The 15,574-nt window shown below is 39.2% G+C and overlaps 1 protein-coding gene across 2 annotated transcripts in view; it reads right to left on the bottom strand.

Moving 5' to 3' along the window:
- Positions 1 to 2,976: 2,976 nt before the first annotated feature.
- Positions 2,977 to 15,574, bottom strand: part of LSM11 (LSM11, U7 small nuclear RNA associated) — a 29,240-nt gene continuing 16,642 nt past the window's right edge. The window contains exon 5 of one of the 2 annotated variants that reach the window (XM_059699054.1): positions 2,977 to 4,811. In XM_059699054.1, coding sequence (XP_059555037.1) covers positions 4,803 to 4,811 — 9 coding nt within the window. In that variant the 3' untranslated portion in view covers positions 2,977 to 4,802. The remainder of the gene's footprint in view (positions 4,812 to 15,574) is intronic. The other variant, XM_059699053.1, reaches the window with a different exon arrangement.

Here is a 15,574-nt window from a genome sequence, read left to right as displayed (position 1 = left end):
TACTAAAACAGTCATGATAAAAATGTAGAAAATCTAAACCCTCCCAGCTCGGAAATGAGACTGCCATATGGCAATGGGCCACTAAACCGGAGGACCACTATCCAAAACTTCTTCCATGTGTTTACTCATAGTTACTTGTGCCTACAGCCTGCACTACCTCGTTATGTACCACGGCAACTGCAGCAGAAACCCATAAGACCACCACATGGAAATGTGCACATGTGTAAGTGTTCTGAAGGAGATAATCAAGGTGCTGTTACACAAGAACAGGAGGGGCCTAATCTAAACAGGTGACTCAAGAAGACCTCTCTGAGAAGAGAGCTGTTATGCAGAGATCTGGAGAAGGATGAAGAAAAGCTAGCCATGTGAACCCAAATGGAAAAGACCTTATGAAGTGTAGTGGGTGTGGTTGGAGCTCGATGTAAAAGGGTAGAACTGAGGAGATAGGCAAGATGATAACAACTGGTGTCTAGGGTACTGAGATAAGTAATTACTTCACTCTCCTCAAAAGTTCCTCGGAGGGGACTATGACCACCAGAGAGAGTACATTCCGAAGGCCCCATCTGCTTTTATTGCCATGGCTGTCACAGCACTCCCTTTGACTTAGACTTTAAAAAAATTGGATGGAAAATGGTATGACAATAGTTATTTAACTGTCATAATTAATACTGAAATGCATTAATAGTTATTTATATAAAAGATATAAATTTTTCTATCTAAGGGGCATATATAAATTGAGTATTTCAAAGAGTGATAACATGCATTTACAGAGTGAATTCGCACTCATTTCCTCCCAGATCTTCACAATAGCCTTAAACTAAGGCGATAGAACAGTTACTATCCCTTTGTTATAGATGAGGAAACAGGCTCCAAAAGATCAAAGTAGTTAGTGAAGCCAAGGCTCCTAGGACAGGAATCCAGTTTCATTCCACCATCGATCTTTATCCCTCTGTTAATATTTCAGACCTTTTATTTAAAGATTGTACATGCCATTCAGATAAATTGTCAGCTTTTTCTTACTTATCCCTGATCTCTAACCACATTCCAGATGCCATGTATCACTCTACACATAGTAGACAGCTAGTAAATGGTTGTTAAATATGCTTTAAGTAAGCACTGAATGTTTATGAATTCTATTTGCATCTTCTAAAGGTCACCAACAGAAGATGAGCCACAGAGCAAATGAAAATGGATCTCTTCTGAAGAGTAAACCTTTTGTTTGTTTTGTAGAAATGGCGATATAATTTAGAATAAGACACTAACCAAATCTCAAAAGCAAAAAATTTCAGCAGATTTGGAATAGTATAACACAAAGGCTCCTCCAGGGATCAGACATGTTAAGGGCCGCATAAAGGTGGATGGCCTTGGATTGCTTGCTTAACCCATTTTAAAAAATGCACTGCAATGCTTTCTAAAGATTGTGGTGCTTTTGGCAACTTTTTATTTAATCCTGTAATTCTTGCATATGAGAAATAGATTTGAGATACCTAGCCACCAAACAAAAGTAGAAATAAAATTTCTAGGTTTAAGTTATTCTCAAGGAAATGTTTGAATTAACATCTAGAATGGGATTTCAAAGGGCATTTAGAAATACCTGGCAATTAGAAAACCATAGTTTGATTGCCATAGTTCAGTTGTTCTCAACCTTCTGGCCCTTTAAATACAGTTCCTTATGTTGTCACTCAACCATAAAATTATTTTCATTGCTACTTCATAACTGTAATGTTGCTACTGTTATGAATCGTAATGTAAATATCTGATATGCAGGATGGTCTTAGACGACCCCTATGAAAGGGTCGTTCGACCGCCAAAGGGGTCGTGACTCACAGGTTGAGAACTGCTGCCATAGTTAAACCATCGTCTTTTTGATAGAAAAAAAATATAAGATGAAGTTGAAGCATAAGTTACACAAAGAACCATTTTTCAAGCCATCTTTTAAAGGAAAGTGATAAGATTAGATAAAAGAAATATTAAAGTATTTTTACTTTTAATTGACTTACTAGATTTATCAGTGTTATCCTTCAGACCTAATTCCTATAACAAGCCAAGGAAAGGATATTGTAGCTGAAAATTTTTCAGTTAAGAACTTTTCACATACTTTTAATTCCTCCAACATTATGTGTCTCTCTATGTAAATATATAATAAAGATTGGCTCTTAAGTACTGTCTCTTTACCAAAATTTTTAGATGTCCCAAGAGTTCTGAGATTTAAATGATAAAAAGGGTGCCATAAGGTACCGCTTTAGTAATTAACTGGTTCTTTAATAAGGCCTCAATTACTTCATTTCATGATAAGGAAAAAAAAAATGTTCCAAGACAGAGTTACATTCGACATCTGGGAACCTCCTAACAGCTGGCTACCTAATGAATATGCATCTGCTTAAGAGGCTGTAGACCATTAATAAACCAATAGATGTAAAGCAGAAACAATCTTTGTCAGCTTCAAATGAGATTGGATGCAATGTGCTGTGAAGTGTCACTGTCACATTGAATCGAGTTTGGGAGGTTAACAATCAACTGTGATCTGCTTGTGTCTTTGTAGCTCTACACTTCTGCTAACGCTCTTTACAAACGGATGGTCATGTTTTTGATGTACAACTTCCTTCTCAATGCCCGATTTGAGGCTTACAATGTCTGTGTTCCAAAATGTCTTCCATTTTGTTCCATTAAATCCTATGTTTGCCAAGATTCTTTAAAACAAAGGAGACATTTGTAGATGGGAAAGGCAGAAGATATCAGGATCAAATTGGTAGAAGATGGATTTCCAGTGAATGGGAAAATATTGAGAAACTTCTGTGTGTCTGCAGGTAACTTGGGAACTGCTGGGTCCTTCTGAGCAAACCCTCACTCCCCATGCAGACAGTGATTCAGGTGTTGATAATTGGTTCAAATGAGACTCTCCAATAAGTTGGACACGGCTCTTGATAAGACTCCATTTCCCCACCTTGGCCTTTTCAAGGAGAAAGTCTAATACGACTTTAGACTTTATCCTTTAGTTATATTCCCATGCACACCATGGCAATAAGTTTTGTTTGTTAATGGGAACTAAGTCCCACCCACTCCCCACAACAGGAAAATGATTTTTTTAAAACAAATGTGGTGTTCTATCACAAGCTGAGAATTATGGTTGTTTTGGAAAGAAAACTTAGCATCAAATACATATGAAAAACTCTGTAATCTCACTCGTGTGACTCCATTATTAAATAAAACATCACCTTGAATTCTTACACAGAGATTATTACCTTATTTGTGGGGATGTTAAGATCCATCTTCCCCCAAAACTATATAAAAATTACCACAACTACCACTTCACCTAACAACACAGAATGAAAACCAAAAACTTCCAATGATGGGTTGGCTCAGTGACAAAGGAAGTGGTTTTGTAGGGAAGGACAGGTTGCATTGTTCATGTAAATATGACAATATTGAATACCGCAATCCAGTAGGAAATCATATATTTGAATATGCAATAACATACTCTAACCTTGATTGTGTGGGGAAACATTTGAAGGGATTCCAATGCCATACTCAGGCAGGCACTATCAGGCAGATGCAATCATATTTGTATCATTTCCAGTACAAGTATAATAAAAAAATGTTTTTAAGAAAAATTTCTTAAATTGTTATGCATCTTGTATATACACCTGCATATCTTAAATGCTAGCAAAAATAAGTGACTTAAACTCAAGTGACGTAAATAATAATACTCACTCACCCCTTATAACAACTTTCTTTTGTTAGTCAATTCTTTTTTTCCCTTTCACCTTACTACTTAACAAAACTCTGAGAAAGATGATAAGTTCAGTCAGTTTGAATTGGAAGTACTTTCTGAGATGATGGTGTTTTTCTCTGTCAAGGTTATATGTTATATTTTTATTGTTATATGGCAAGTACAGGTGGGTCCCAGGCCCCACATTGGGGATTTTTCCATGGGCTTCTCTTAAGAGATACATCCTCAGAATTCAGCCATCAGTGCTGAGTTCATAAAATTCTTCAATAATGTTGCCATTATTTAGATTCCTGTTAGTTGTAGCTTCATAATTACATATTTTATATTTGAAAAAGATTTTTAACTCATCGTTGAATGGTAAAAAGGCACTTCAAACCTTTTGAAAAGATGGCTGCACCAGGTTACATTCCCACCAACAGTGCACAGGGGCTCCCTTTTCTCTATCAATACCTTCCTCGGTAACACTTATCTCTTGTTTTTTTGATGATAGTCATTCTAACAGGTGTAAGTGATATCTCACTGTGGTGTTTCTTTTAATTTACTAATTATGCACTTAATTTTTAAAATTTCTTCCTATTTATATTAAGTAATGTTGGCATTCCATTTATGGTAGTGATTTAAAGAACATTTTTAATTACATGAATTTAAGTGAAAATGAGAAAACTTAAAGTACTTCTTAAATAACAATACCACTGTCCTCTGACAGGGTAGAAATTATGATGGTAAAGGCAGCACTTGGGGAAGCCTGGTGTTTCAGATGACTGCACATCTCTGTGAAAGCTTGGGACCGGTGATCCCAAGAGAAGCTCCACGGAAGGTCAAAGGCCAGAATGTTCTGTTTAATGCATTTTCCACCCAGATTCTTATACAAGAAATGCCCAAAATGCTCTTAAGGTGCCCCTAGCAGTAAATCTGTTCCCCATCAACACAGAGGTTTCTGCAAGAAACCAAGTTTACCTCAGGTTACCTCGATTGTTCTGAGCAGGGATTTCAATGGTTTGCGTCACACAGGCCCTGGAAGAATGCCAGAGGATCCGCCACGGCATGAGAAGGATGGAATATCTATTTGTATTTATTTTATCTAAAATATAGAAAAATAAAATTTACTGATTAATACTCAGAATGACAGTGGAATAGATATTTTATAAATATAAATATTTGTGGTGGGACAATGAACACCCATTTTATGGATAGGATGTTCAATGAAAAAGGTTTGGTTACTACCAGGTGTGAGAAAGGAGTGATTAAGTCCCAGGACATGTACTACCCTACCCGTGTGTCTGCAGACCATTTGCTCTGGGCATACTTGTTCTATCTCACCCTGTCAATACCTAAGAGAGGGCAGAATCCCTGAAGAATCCACTCCTGATAAAAGATGTGTGTCCCAGAGGTCACCCTTACATGTGAATGTTCATCGGTTGTTGTTTACAGTCCTTTGCAGACCTCAAAACCCAACCATCTTGCTCCAGTTCCAAATTTTAAAAAGGAAAGAAGACCCAGGCCACAAATAGACTGTATTCCAAAATTTAGCATGATTAATTTTTCTAGAAAAATGGTTTACAATAATTCATTTTCTTAGAAAAGATCTACTTAATACTCAGTGTGGCAGAAACAGACATGTGCGATGACAATTTACAGATTACAATGCCATTACAATGCTAGTGATTAAACGGAACAAAAATTGAATAAGAATAATTTATTTTGTTAGAGAAATTTATTTAGATAGAGAAAACCACAAGAATGAGTAAGAGAAACTCTTGTGAAGACTGTAAAAACCTTCTAGTCCGCTTCGAGAACCTGAGAGATGCACAGAACTAGCTTTTTCTTGTCCAAGTTCACTGCAAAACTCAGAGCTCTCCTCTTCCTTAATGCCCGAGTTCCACTAGCGCACTCCTTTCACTTACATTCTTGACTGGGATTCACTCTGGATTGGTGAAGAGGGAAACGACAAATATTCACTTGGCTCTGATGGAACTTCACCCACCAAAGTAGTTATCCATTAATGTAGGTGTCTGCTTATATTTAACCTTTTCTTGTCTCACTTGAAGAAAAAAAATGTTAACACAACTCTCAGAGATAATCCAGCTTGGGCTAGGAGTTGGGGATATAGTGGGACCCAGGAGTGGGAGTTGGGAGGGGCACACTTCACTGGACCGCTGTTTGTTTCACAACTGACAGAGATAATGGGGGCCCTTTCTGATGTTTTCCATTAGGCAAGAGGTTATTTATTTTCCACGTATTTGAGTAGCACCCACATCAGATTTCTTGTTGGTGCTAGGTTGCTCTTCCCAAAAAACTTAGCATCCCTGGGACAATGTGGAAATTTATAAATATTTTAAAGTTTCATCAACACATCATGAAGGTGCTAAAACAGACTGGAAATACATAAAACATCACTGTGACCACTTGCAGAAAACGGCAGTGGCAGGAAGCAGGAGGGATGAGAAGCAATGCTCCCTGCAGTTCTGAACCCACCACCACACACACGAACAACCAAATGCAAGCAAGTTGGTATTGGAGTCTGACTGCAAAAAGTGGCCACACTTGCAAAAGAATAATAAAGATGGCAACATAATGATGCCACCTCCCATTTTCCCTCAGTTTCTCCCTTACCCACTACTCCCACCCTCATCCCACCTCCCTGTCTCTCTTTCCAGTTACCTTCCCCATTCACCTCCACTAACTTCAAAAGGACATAAAGCAGAAAACAACCGGTGACACTGGGGGAAGAACAAACTCTATGTTGTTCAAAATCTTCCTGTCCGTTTGCAAATGTTGTTACTTTCCTTGGAGAGGCCTTCTCTGAGGACAACAAATCAAAAAGAACTGCCCTAGTCATCATTCATCAGTCTTCCATTCTCCTGTTTGGATTTTTTCGTGGCACTCTGCATTGCCTAAAAGCTGTTGCTTTTATTTTGTTTCCATGCAATGTATGATTTTGTTGTCTTCCCCAATAGAATATAAACACCAGGAGAGCAAGAAACTTGTCTGTCTAGTGTTGTCACCCATAGTGTCTCCAGTGCTTAGAATAGTCCCTGGTCTCAGAGGTGCTCAGTAAATAAATGTCAACTAAACAAATACCTTGAACTACCCAAGAAGATAACTCAGGCAGTCGACACAGTGTCTAGTGGTAGTAAACATTCAATAAATGGGGCTATTATGTTTTTATTATATTATTTTTGGCCAGAAAAATTACTTGGCCTCTAGGATTCGATGGTGTCCTTTCCCAGCCCAGCAAAATGCTTTGGTTCCTCTCACCTCACCCTGATCCTAAAAATAAAACTCTATTCCAAGCCTAAGAACTGCATCCTACCCATCCTTAGCCCTAGTCCCAACATCTCTGTGTATTAGCAATGTAGGCTTAATGCTATGAACCACAGTCTCCTTTGAGGATTTGGGGTGAAAAGTCCCCACAGACTTGGCCTTAGCTTTCTTTGTTCACTTTGTTTGCTTTGAAGACCTGAACACAGCGCTGGGAAATCAATAAGCAAGGCTTGCTGCTGACCCGGTATGTGTCTCCTGATTCTCCGCTGGGAGGCTCGGCTCACTCCAACGCACTGATACATCGTGAAGTGCCCAACTCGGTCTGCAAATTAAGGCTCTTGTAAGTCATCAAGGAGCGCCGAGTTTAGCGTGCGGTGGATTTTCCATCGTGAGTGTCATTAGATGAACTGAAAGTACATATTACAGGTTTGCATAATGAACAAGCCTCAAGTTAGGTTTGCCATGATAGGGTTATCAGTCATCACACAAATAAATTATTGAGGAAAGCACTTTTTACAGTGGGTTTTCATTTAAGTTTTGCCCCTTGATGTATGTGTATAAAATGACGAATCCATCGGACACTGCTATTGTACTTGTGCATCTATCACTATCAGGCCTTTTTTTGTAATTGGTTTATTAATTATAGCATCTTAATGATCTGTTTAAAATAAATAAACCATTTGCACCATTTCAAAGGTATTTTGTGAGGCTCAGCTGATATTAAAATAGCACCAGCCTTATGTGCTTTTTCAGCAAGTGACCTAATTAGTTAATAAAGTAATTGAATATTAAAAAGGATGTTGCAAGTGATTAAAATTTAAGAGCCTTCAGAATGTTATTAAAGCTATAAATCATACATCACTGTTTTAATTTGCATAGCTACAGAATTACTAATGGTCCCATGTGCACACAGGGCTTGGCAATTAGTTCTTTAACAAAATGTTGGTGATGTTGAGGTACCAAATTCTTTCAACCTTTTTTGTTAGCTACACAGAAACCTGCTTTTGCCAGATTAAATATCTAACTGTTGAAATTCTGCTTGTTTCCTTTGATAGATTTAAACATTCAGTCGCTCAACCAGTATTTATGAATACCTACTGTGTTTGGTGTTGATTATAATGATGAACGAAACAGACACTATTCTAATAGAATTTACATTCTGGAGTTAGTTGGGTAGAGATATTAGTCATGTACTTCTCTAAATTCATGTATAATTACAAAGTGTGATAAGGAGCTATGAAGCAAAAGTATAGAATTCTGCTCCAAGAGGATTCTGCTCACAGAATCTGACTTCATCTGTCAGATTAGGGACTAAACACTTAATTCCAGGTGAAGGGACTCAGTAAACTGAATTCTTGTTCAAGGGATAAATACTTGCTGAATCTGTCAGTGGTGTGTACGAAGGACTAGCTAAAATTGTTGGTTGTTTACCTAACAGCTATCACTCTTGTCTAGCTAGTAAAATCCTAATTCTGTTTGGGTATAGGACTAGTACTATGCTCAGGGGATGTAGGCCCAGGCCCAAGGGTAAATGCTGAGACATCTAAGTCAATTATTATGATTCCATTGCTCTTTGCCTATTACTGGTTAAAGGTAGATGTGTTCTAAGGGACTCTAAGAGGCTTTCTGGAAGAATTTTGTACTCTGATAACAGAAAAAAACAGAGAAAAAATACCCCTTTTCACCATGCTTTTAGATGTCATCATGAGTGGAGGTGATACTTGTAGCTATAGCAGCCATACTGAGACCATGGGGAGAGGAGGAAGGCAAAACAAACAATACAGCACACACTCCCTGAACCTAAGCCCTGATATTGTTGAATTGCTGAACCAACTCTGGAAACTTCGAATGTCTTAATGTATGAAAAAATAAAATTTATGTTGGATATTCTGTCACCTAACATGTCTTCATTGAACCAGATGAGTTTAAAATAGACACTGAAAAGACAAATTAAAAGGCGTATGTAACTGTCAGAGGAAGAGCGATAAAATGCTAAATTATGATGGGGTGGAATAGGAGGAATGAAAAGTAAGGTCAAGAACAGAGTAGAGGCATTGCAGACAGAGTCAACAGAATTTGTTAATTCATTGGTTACCCAAGGTGTTAGGTAATAGTAACTGCTATTCATTGAGTATTTCCTACTCTCCAGGCATTTTTCTGAGCATTTAACATACAGTATCTCACATAATCATTTCAACAGCTCTATGAAGTACTATTAATTGTCACATTTGAACCCTGTTTCAGTCATGCCTTGATTTCCTAAGTCAAAAATCTCAATACATAGTTTTTGCTACCACCAGTGGGCAAAAGCAGAAGAGTTATTTCAGATTCCTTCCGAAAGCTGCTGTCTAGCCTGCTGCTTCCAAGATTTTTCAGTTTGTAACACACATAAAAAATGGTAATAGTTTAAGATCCACACTGGGGTAAACTGTAGGGGACTTAGAAAAAGTCCTCATTACCCTTTCCTTATCCTATCTAATAGACAAACATGGTAATTGACCATACCTTCGCTATGCCTCCCATTGGCTAATCAGCACGATATGCAAATTAACCACCAACAAAGATGGCGGCTAATTTGTATACTGCAGGCAGGGCGGGACAGCGTGAGCCACCAGCACACCGCCATCCAGGGCAGGCCCGCCCCCAGAAGCTCCCAGGAGCCGGCCCCGCCTTGCCGCCGGGACCTATCGGTGGGTCCCAGGCAGCAAGGCAGCCCCGCCCCAGAAGCCCCAGAAGCCGTCTGATGGTAGTAACTCTATTAGTAAGCACTCTGAAAGTCAGTGGCATAAATGCACCAATTAAAAGACAGATTATGAGGGTGAATCAAAAACAAAACCCACTTTAAATATAAAGACACATATAGATTAAAAGTAAATGAATTAAGCTGCAGCCTGTTTTGCTCAGTGGATAGAGCATTAGTCCATGGACTGAAGGGTCCCAGGTTCGATTCCAGTCAAGGGCATGTACCTCAGTTGCTGGCTATATCCCCAATCCCTATCAAATCATGTGCAGGAGGCAACCAATCAATGTGTCACTCTCTCTAAAATTCAATGAAAAAATATCCTAGGGTGAAGATTAACAAAAATAAAGTAAATGGATTAAGTAACATTAAAGAGATTATAAGAAAAATATATTCCAAATTTTGTTAGTTGTATAATGGTTATGTTTAAATTATTAACACCTAAGAAATTGGGTGAAGGGTACATATAATATACTGTAGTATTTTATAGGGGTTTTTTTACATGTATGAGATTATTTCAAATTAAAATATTAAAAAATTAAAAATTAATAAAATATTAATTGAAATGTATCTGCATTACATGAAAAATCTCCTAATTACTTCTAGCATAATTTATTAAATTGTGCTAAAATTTACAAGGGTTCAATTAAAAAATATCTTAATTCTAAATTATAAAATAGAAAATATATAATAGTGCAGTTATAAGCACTTATCTGAAAATAAAAATTTAAAGAAGTGAATTTAAAGAAGGATTAACCAAAGAAAATATATGCACAACCCATGGACACAGACACCAGTATGGGATGGCCAGAGAGAAGTGGGGGGCAAGAGCTGGGTAGAGGGGGCAAAGGGGAGGAAATAGGGACATCCTATATAATAATAATAAAAGGCTAATATGCACACTGACTAAACATCAGAATGACTGGTTGCTATGATGCACACTGGCCACCAGAGGGAAGATGCTCAATGCAGGAGCTGCCCCCTGGTGGTCAGTGCACTTCTGTATGGGGAGTGCCACTCAGCCAGAAGCTGGCTCATGGCTGGCCAGCACAGTGGTGGTGGCAGGAGCCTCTCCCACCTCCATGGCAGCACTAAGAATGTCCAACTAATGGTTTAGACCCGATCCCTTGGGGGCCTAAGCCTTTAGTCGGACATCCCCTGAGGGCTCCCTGGCTACCAGAAGGATGTCTGACTGCAAGCTTAGGCCTGATCCCCTGGGGAGTGGGCCTAAGTCAACAGGTGGACATCCCCTAAGGGGTCCTAGACTGTGAATGGGCGCAGGCCGGGCTGAGGGTCCCCCCCCCCCCGCCCCCGAGTGCACAAATTTTTGTGCACCGGGCCTCTAGTATTATATAATTATAAGAAATAAAATTCAAAATTTAGGGAAGATATTAAATACTATACTAAATTTGTATAAAAATTCTAAAAAAAATCCAATTTTTAATGAGAAATTTGCTTTTATGAATATAGCTTTTTAATATCAGATTTTATGCTTGAAATCACAATTCCTGATGAAGAATTTTAAATCCAATCAAGATTTTTCAAATTCTTGATAGTCATCACTAACTATAAGCTTTATTCACATATATTTTTAAAATCATATTTTTGAAACCATTCTGATTTTGACAACATTATGGTCATATTGAAAGAATGTAACAGTTCTTCCTTTTCTTTCATTGACAATTTCACTGTTGACATTTTTTGAGATTGTGTGAATGGATTTCAAATCTTTCGGAACTTCTTCAAAGTATTTGAAAATAATGGTAATGCTTAAATTCGTAGACTACTCATGCATAGTTAGTAGTGGCTAAGCACAGCCAGCTTGGATGCCACTGAAAGGGCATGTCAGTCACAGAAGGAAGAATCCAGTATGTTGTGAAGACAGATTTGGCACTGTGCCTGCCAAGAAGTCCCCTGCCCCATCCCCACCCCTGTTGAACTTCCGACTGGCTCCACTTGGGCCTGGTGCTTCGTGCAGGGTTGGCTTCATGGACACTTAGTAGGACCCCATGCCTGGTTCAATACTCTGCTGTCATCTTGAAATGGTTTTTGAACAAGTGGCCTTGCATTTTCATTCTTCACTGGGCCCTGCAAATTACGTATGCGGTACTGACATCTGGAGCACCTGGAACACAAACTCCTTTGGTAGCTACCCTGTGCCTTTGCACAGGATGGGCCCAGGCTTTGAGATGTCGAGCAACTTCTTAGCTGCTGTACTCAGCTCCTGGACATGGAGCAAACACTTTGGATGTCATCAGGCTTGTCAGGTTTGATGTTCCCATAACCATGGGCCACACCTTCCTAGCTTGTTCCATTTAGCCCACCCCCAAGGGACCTGAGGAAGCCATTGATACTTGTAGTTAGAGGTGACTGGCCCAGAGATTCCAGCTACCCCAAGAACTGAGGCATCAGTTATATAATTCAAGATGTCATGTCTTACCATTTACCAGTCCTGTGCAAAGTTAGTTCCCAGATATGTTACCTTCTGATAAAATCTCTGTGACCAAAGGTAAGTCTAATAGGTCATTGGTAATAGCTTTCAAAATGAAGAGTCAGTATTAACTTCTGAATACCCACTCAGTACAAGAGAGCCCAGAGTTGAGGGTTATAGCCGGGAAAGACTGATCCGAAAGGCAGAGTGGGAAGAAAACATTCAGAGTCCTGGCCTCTTCCTCTGGCACATGAGGGTTTAAACCAGTTTCTCCCAACCATTTTGGAATTGGAATCTCTGTATCACTCTTGGTTTGATATCATAATGTTGATATCTCTATTAAAATGCCATATAAAAGGTATCCTAAAAAATGTGTACACACTTTGAATAATTATAAAGGCAGTGTTTATTAAAATACATCTTAGAATCTATAGACATTGTACATCTATATTTTTGGAAACCCTATATATTAATATGTAAAAGTAGATCTCTCTCTCTCTCTCTCTCTACACACACACACACACACACACACACACACACAAAGTCAGTAAAAACAGTTCTAAGCCAGTCAAGACAGATGACTCCCAGCACAGGGGAAAGCAGCTTTTGCCAAAACTTTTCATGGAGCAACAGATGTGCTCAGATGAACTCTGGGGACAGGGGAAGACAGGGTGAGAAGCCTTGCTGAGGCATAATTGGACTTGGCAAGGCTAGGGAAGAGGCCGTAATGCAAGCCTCAGATTCCTCACACAGAATATCAAATGAACTAATCACTTTCTGCCCTCAGAGGCAAAGATCACAAATATATATTGGTCTTAGAACAAGGCCATACAAACAGAATCCTAATAGATCATTCTTAAGTAAATAAAAATTGTATACTATTTTTTATAAATACATACATCACACTCACCAATTACATAATCTTACTGTTCCAGTAAGTATTGTGCAATGAGGACACTGTAGATGTTAAGAGCACAGAGTCCTCTCCCTGCTCTGTACTGTGTGTGTGTGTTGTGTATGAGAGAGAAAGAGAGGAAGAGAGCGAGAGAGACTGAGAGAGAGACCAATCATTAAAGTACTCATCAGGTACACATGCAATGGAAGAAAGCTAGAATTGCATTTCTGCCTGTTAATATTTAGATTTTTCTGGTCTAAGTAAGTCTTTTGGCACTTATAAAATGGTCTGGCCCTCTTGCTACCAATTAATGACTTTCTAAGGATGATGAGAAAGCTGTAAAAGTGGGATAACTCGCCCAGCTGGTGTGGCTCGGCAGTTGAGCATTGAACTATGAACCAGGTGGTCACAGTTCGATTCCTGGTCAGGGCACATGCCCAGGTTGTGGGCTCAATCCCCAATGTGGGGCTTGCAGAGGGCAGCCAATCAATGATTCTCTGTTATCATTGATGTTTCTCTCTCTCTCTCCTTCTCCTTTTCTTTCTGAAATCAATAAAAAAAGTTTGTGTTTTTTTTAAAGCGGGATAACTCATGCAGCACTGAAATAATGGGAGTGACTGCAGCAAGAATCCACAAGGTAAGGGGAACACAAGAAGAAAAGTGAAAACTATTCATCTTCTCACTGTTCTACACCCCAGACAACTTTGTTTCCACATTGCTAAAATGTCACATTCTGCCTTATGGTATATTTGAACCCAGATCTCTATATAAGTTAATGCTCCTGGCAGGGCTCCTGACCTGGGGGCAGGGAGGGAGGTCCCTTGGACCTCACACTCACAAAGACCTCACATCGAGACCTCCAAATGAGGCTAAACACCCACTCCAGGTACACAGAGGATTGAAAGCTGCCCTCATTCAACCTGAATTTATAAAATATACACTGCTTTGACATTTCTTCATTTTTAATGTGTTGAACTCTCTGTCCACCCTGGAGGGGTGTGTGTGTGTCTGCTTTTTCTGTATATTTGTCCTCCAGTGCACATTTTCATAAATGGACTGAATGTAACATGCTCAATTATTAGGGAATATATTTTTATTACCAACACCACTATTGGTTGTATCTTGATCTCCATAAGGAACTAGCCAACTGGGGAGAGTAGCATAAACTGGCTCATAACTGGAGGGGAACGAGGTGTTGTGAAGACTACACATCTGCTTTCATGTTTGTGCTTTGTTTACTATAAAATGGATGATAATGATAAGGATGTGTAAGAAACAGTGTTAATGATAATACCAGCAGAGAGTGCAAATGAAAGCCACAACTTTTGAGCTAAAGCTAGATGTAAATTAAACCCTAGATTTGTTCAGTTTAGGTTTTATAGCTACATATTTATGGCTATTAGGAAGACATCTGTGTTAAAATTCTTACAATAATTTCATCGCTTCAAGTGTGAAACTCCCCAGTCACTGTTCCCAACTCTTCCCACTAAAGCAAGTGCTTTATAATACTGTTTTTACTGATGTCACCATTTTATTACAGAACAAGGTATTATATAACGCATGCAGTTTATACACCTGCAACATTTATTAACACACAGTACACTGATCACTTGTGGCTCAGGAGGTGTTTGCAGTTGGTATGAAGATTAACATTTTAATTTCAATAACTGTATATTTATTTTAATGTATACTTTAAATTTAGGGTAAATTTCCCAATTTTCTATTGATGGTAGTGATGCACCAACACTTTTAAGTGTAAGCTAAAAAGTGAGTGAATTTATATAAAAATTCTGAATAAAAATGCAGTGATCTACTTGTGATAAGGCAAAAAATCATGAAGGAGCTCCGAAAATGACTCAAGTTTTGGAAACAACAGCCTATGCAATAAGAAAGAAAATGTAGGCTTTGGGTTGGGTTTTCGATAGTGATGATAGCTACTGAGCCGTGCCGGTGAGCAGTGCCACACATGTAAGGCTGCTGTCTGATGGCCCAGGAGCGTGCTTTTCCACGTGACACTAATTGGCCCACACAGGAGTGAAACCATGACCCTTCCCTCATTAGCCACATGCTCAGACCAGCTGAGCTAGCTCGCTCTGGGTCACTGGGGTCCCATGTAGGAAATTACCATTCCAGTGCCCTGTGGTCCTTTCGTAACCTCAACTAATGAATGTCCCGTGGAGCCTAATGTCATTCCTGGGGGAGCACACAGCTCTCCCAGCAGTGGGGAAGTTGATGATATTCTGAAGTTTTAACCCAGGGAGAGCCTACTGAAGAAGCGAGGAGAACTCAGGCAGCCTGGAAACAATCTTTCAAACACCTGTGTGTAAGTCTAAAGGATGACAACGTGCTGCTGTGTCCATTTGTTTGCCAGGCCCGGTCTCAGGACATGAAACACAAGCACAGGGAAGCGAAGAAAGCTGCTGAGCATCACACAGCAAGCTCATCACAGCAGGAAGGGCAGTCTTTGCTGTCTGGACCAAGCACGTGTCATCACCAACCCTATGAGGCAGGTGT

The sequence above is a fragment of the Myotis daubentonii genome, chromosome 5, assembly GCF_963259705.1.
Source record: "Myotis daubentonii chromosome 5, mMyoDau2.1, whole genome shotgun sequence".
Lineage (NCBI taxonomy): Eukaryota > Metazoa > Chordata > Mammalia > Chiroptera > Vespertilionidae > Myotis > Myotis daubentonii.
This window is presented reverse-complemented; position numbering and strand designations above follow the sequence as displayed.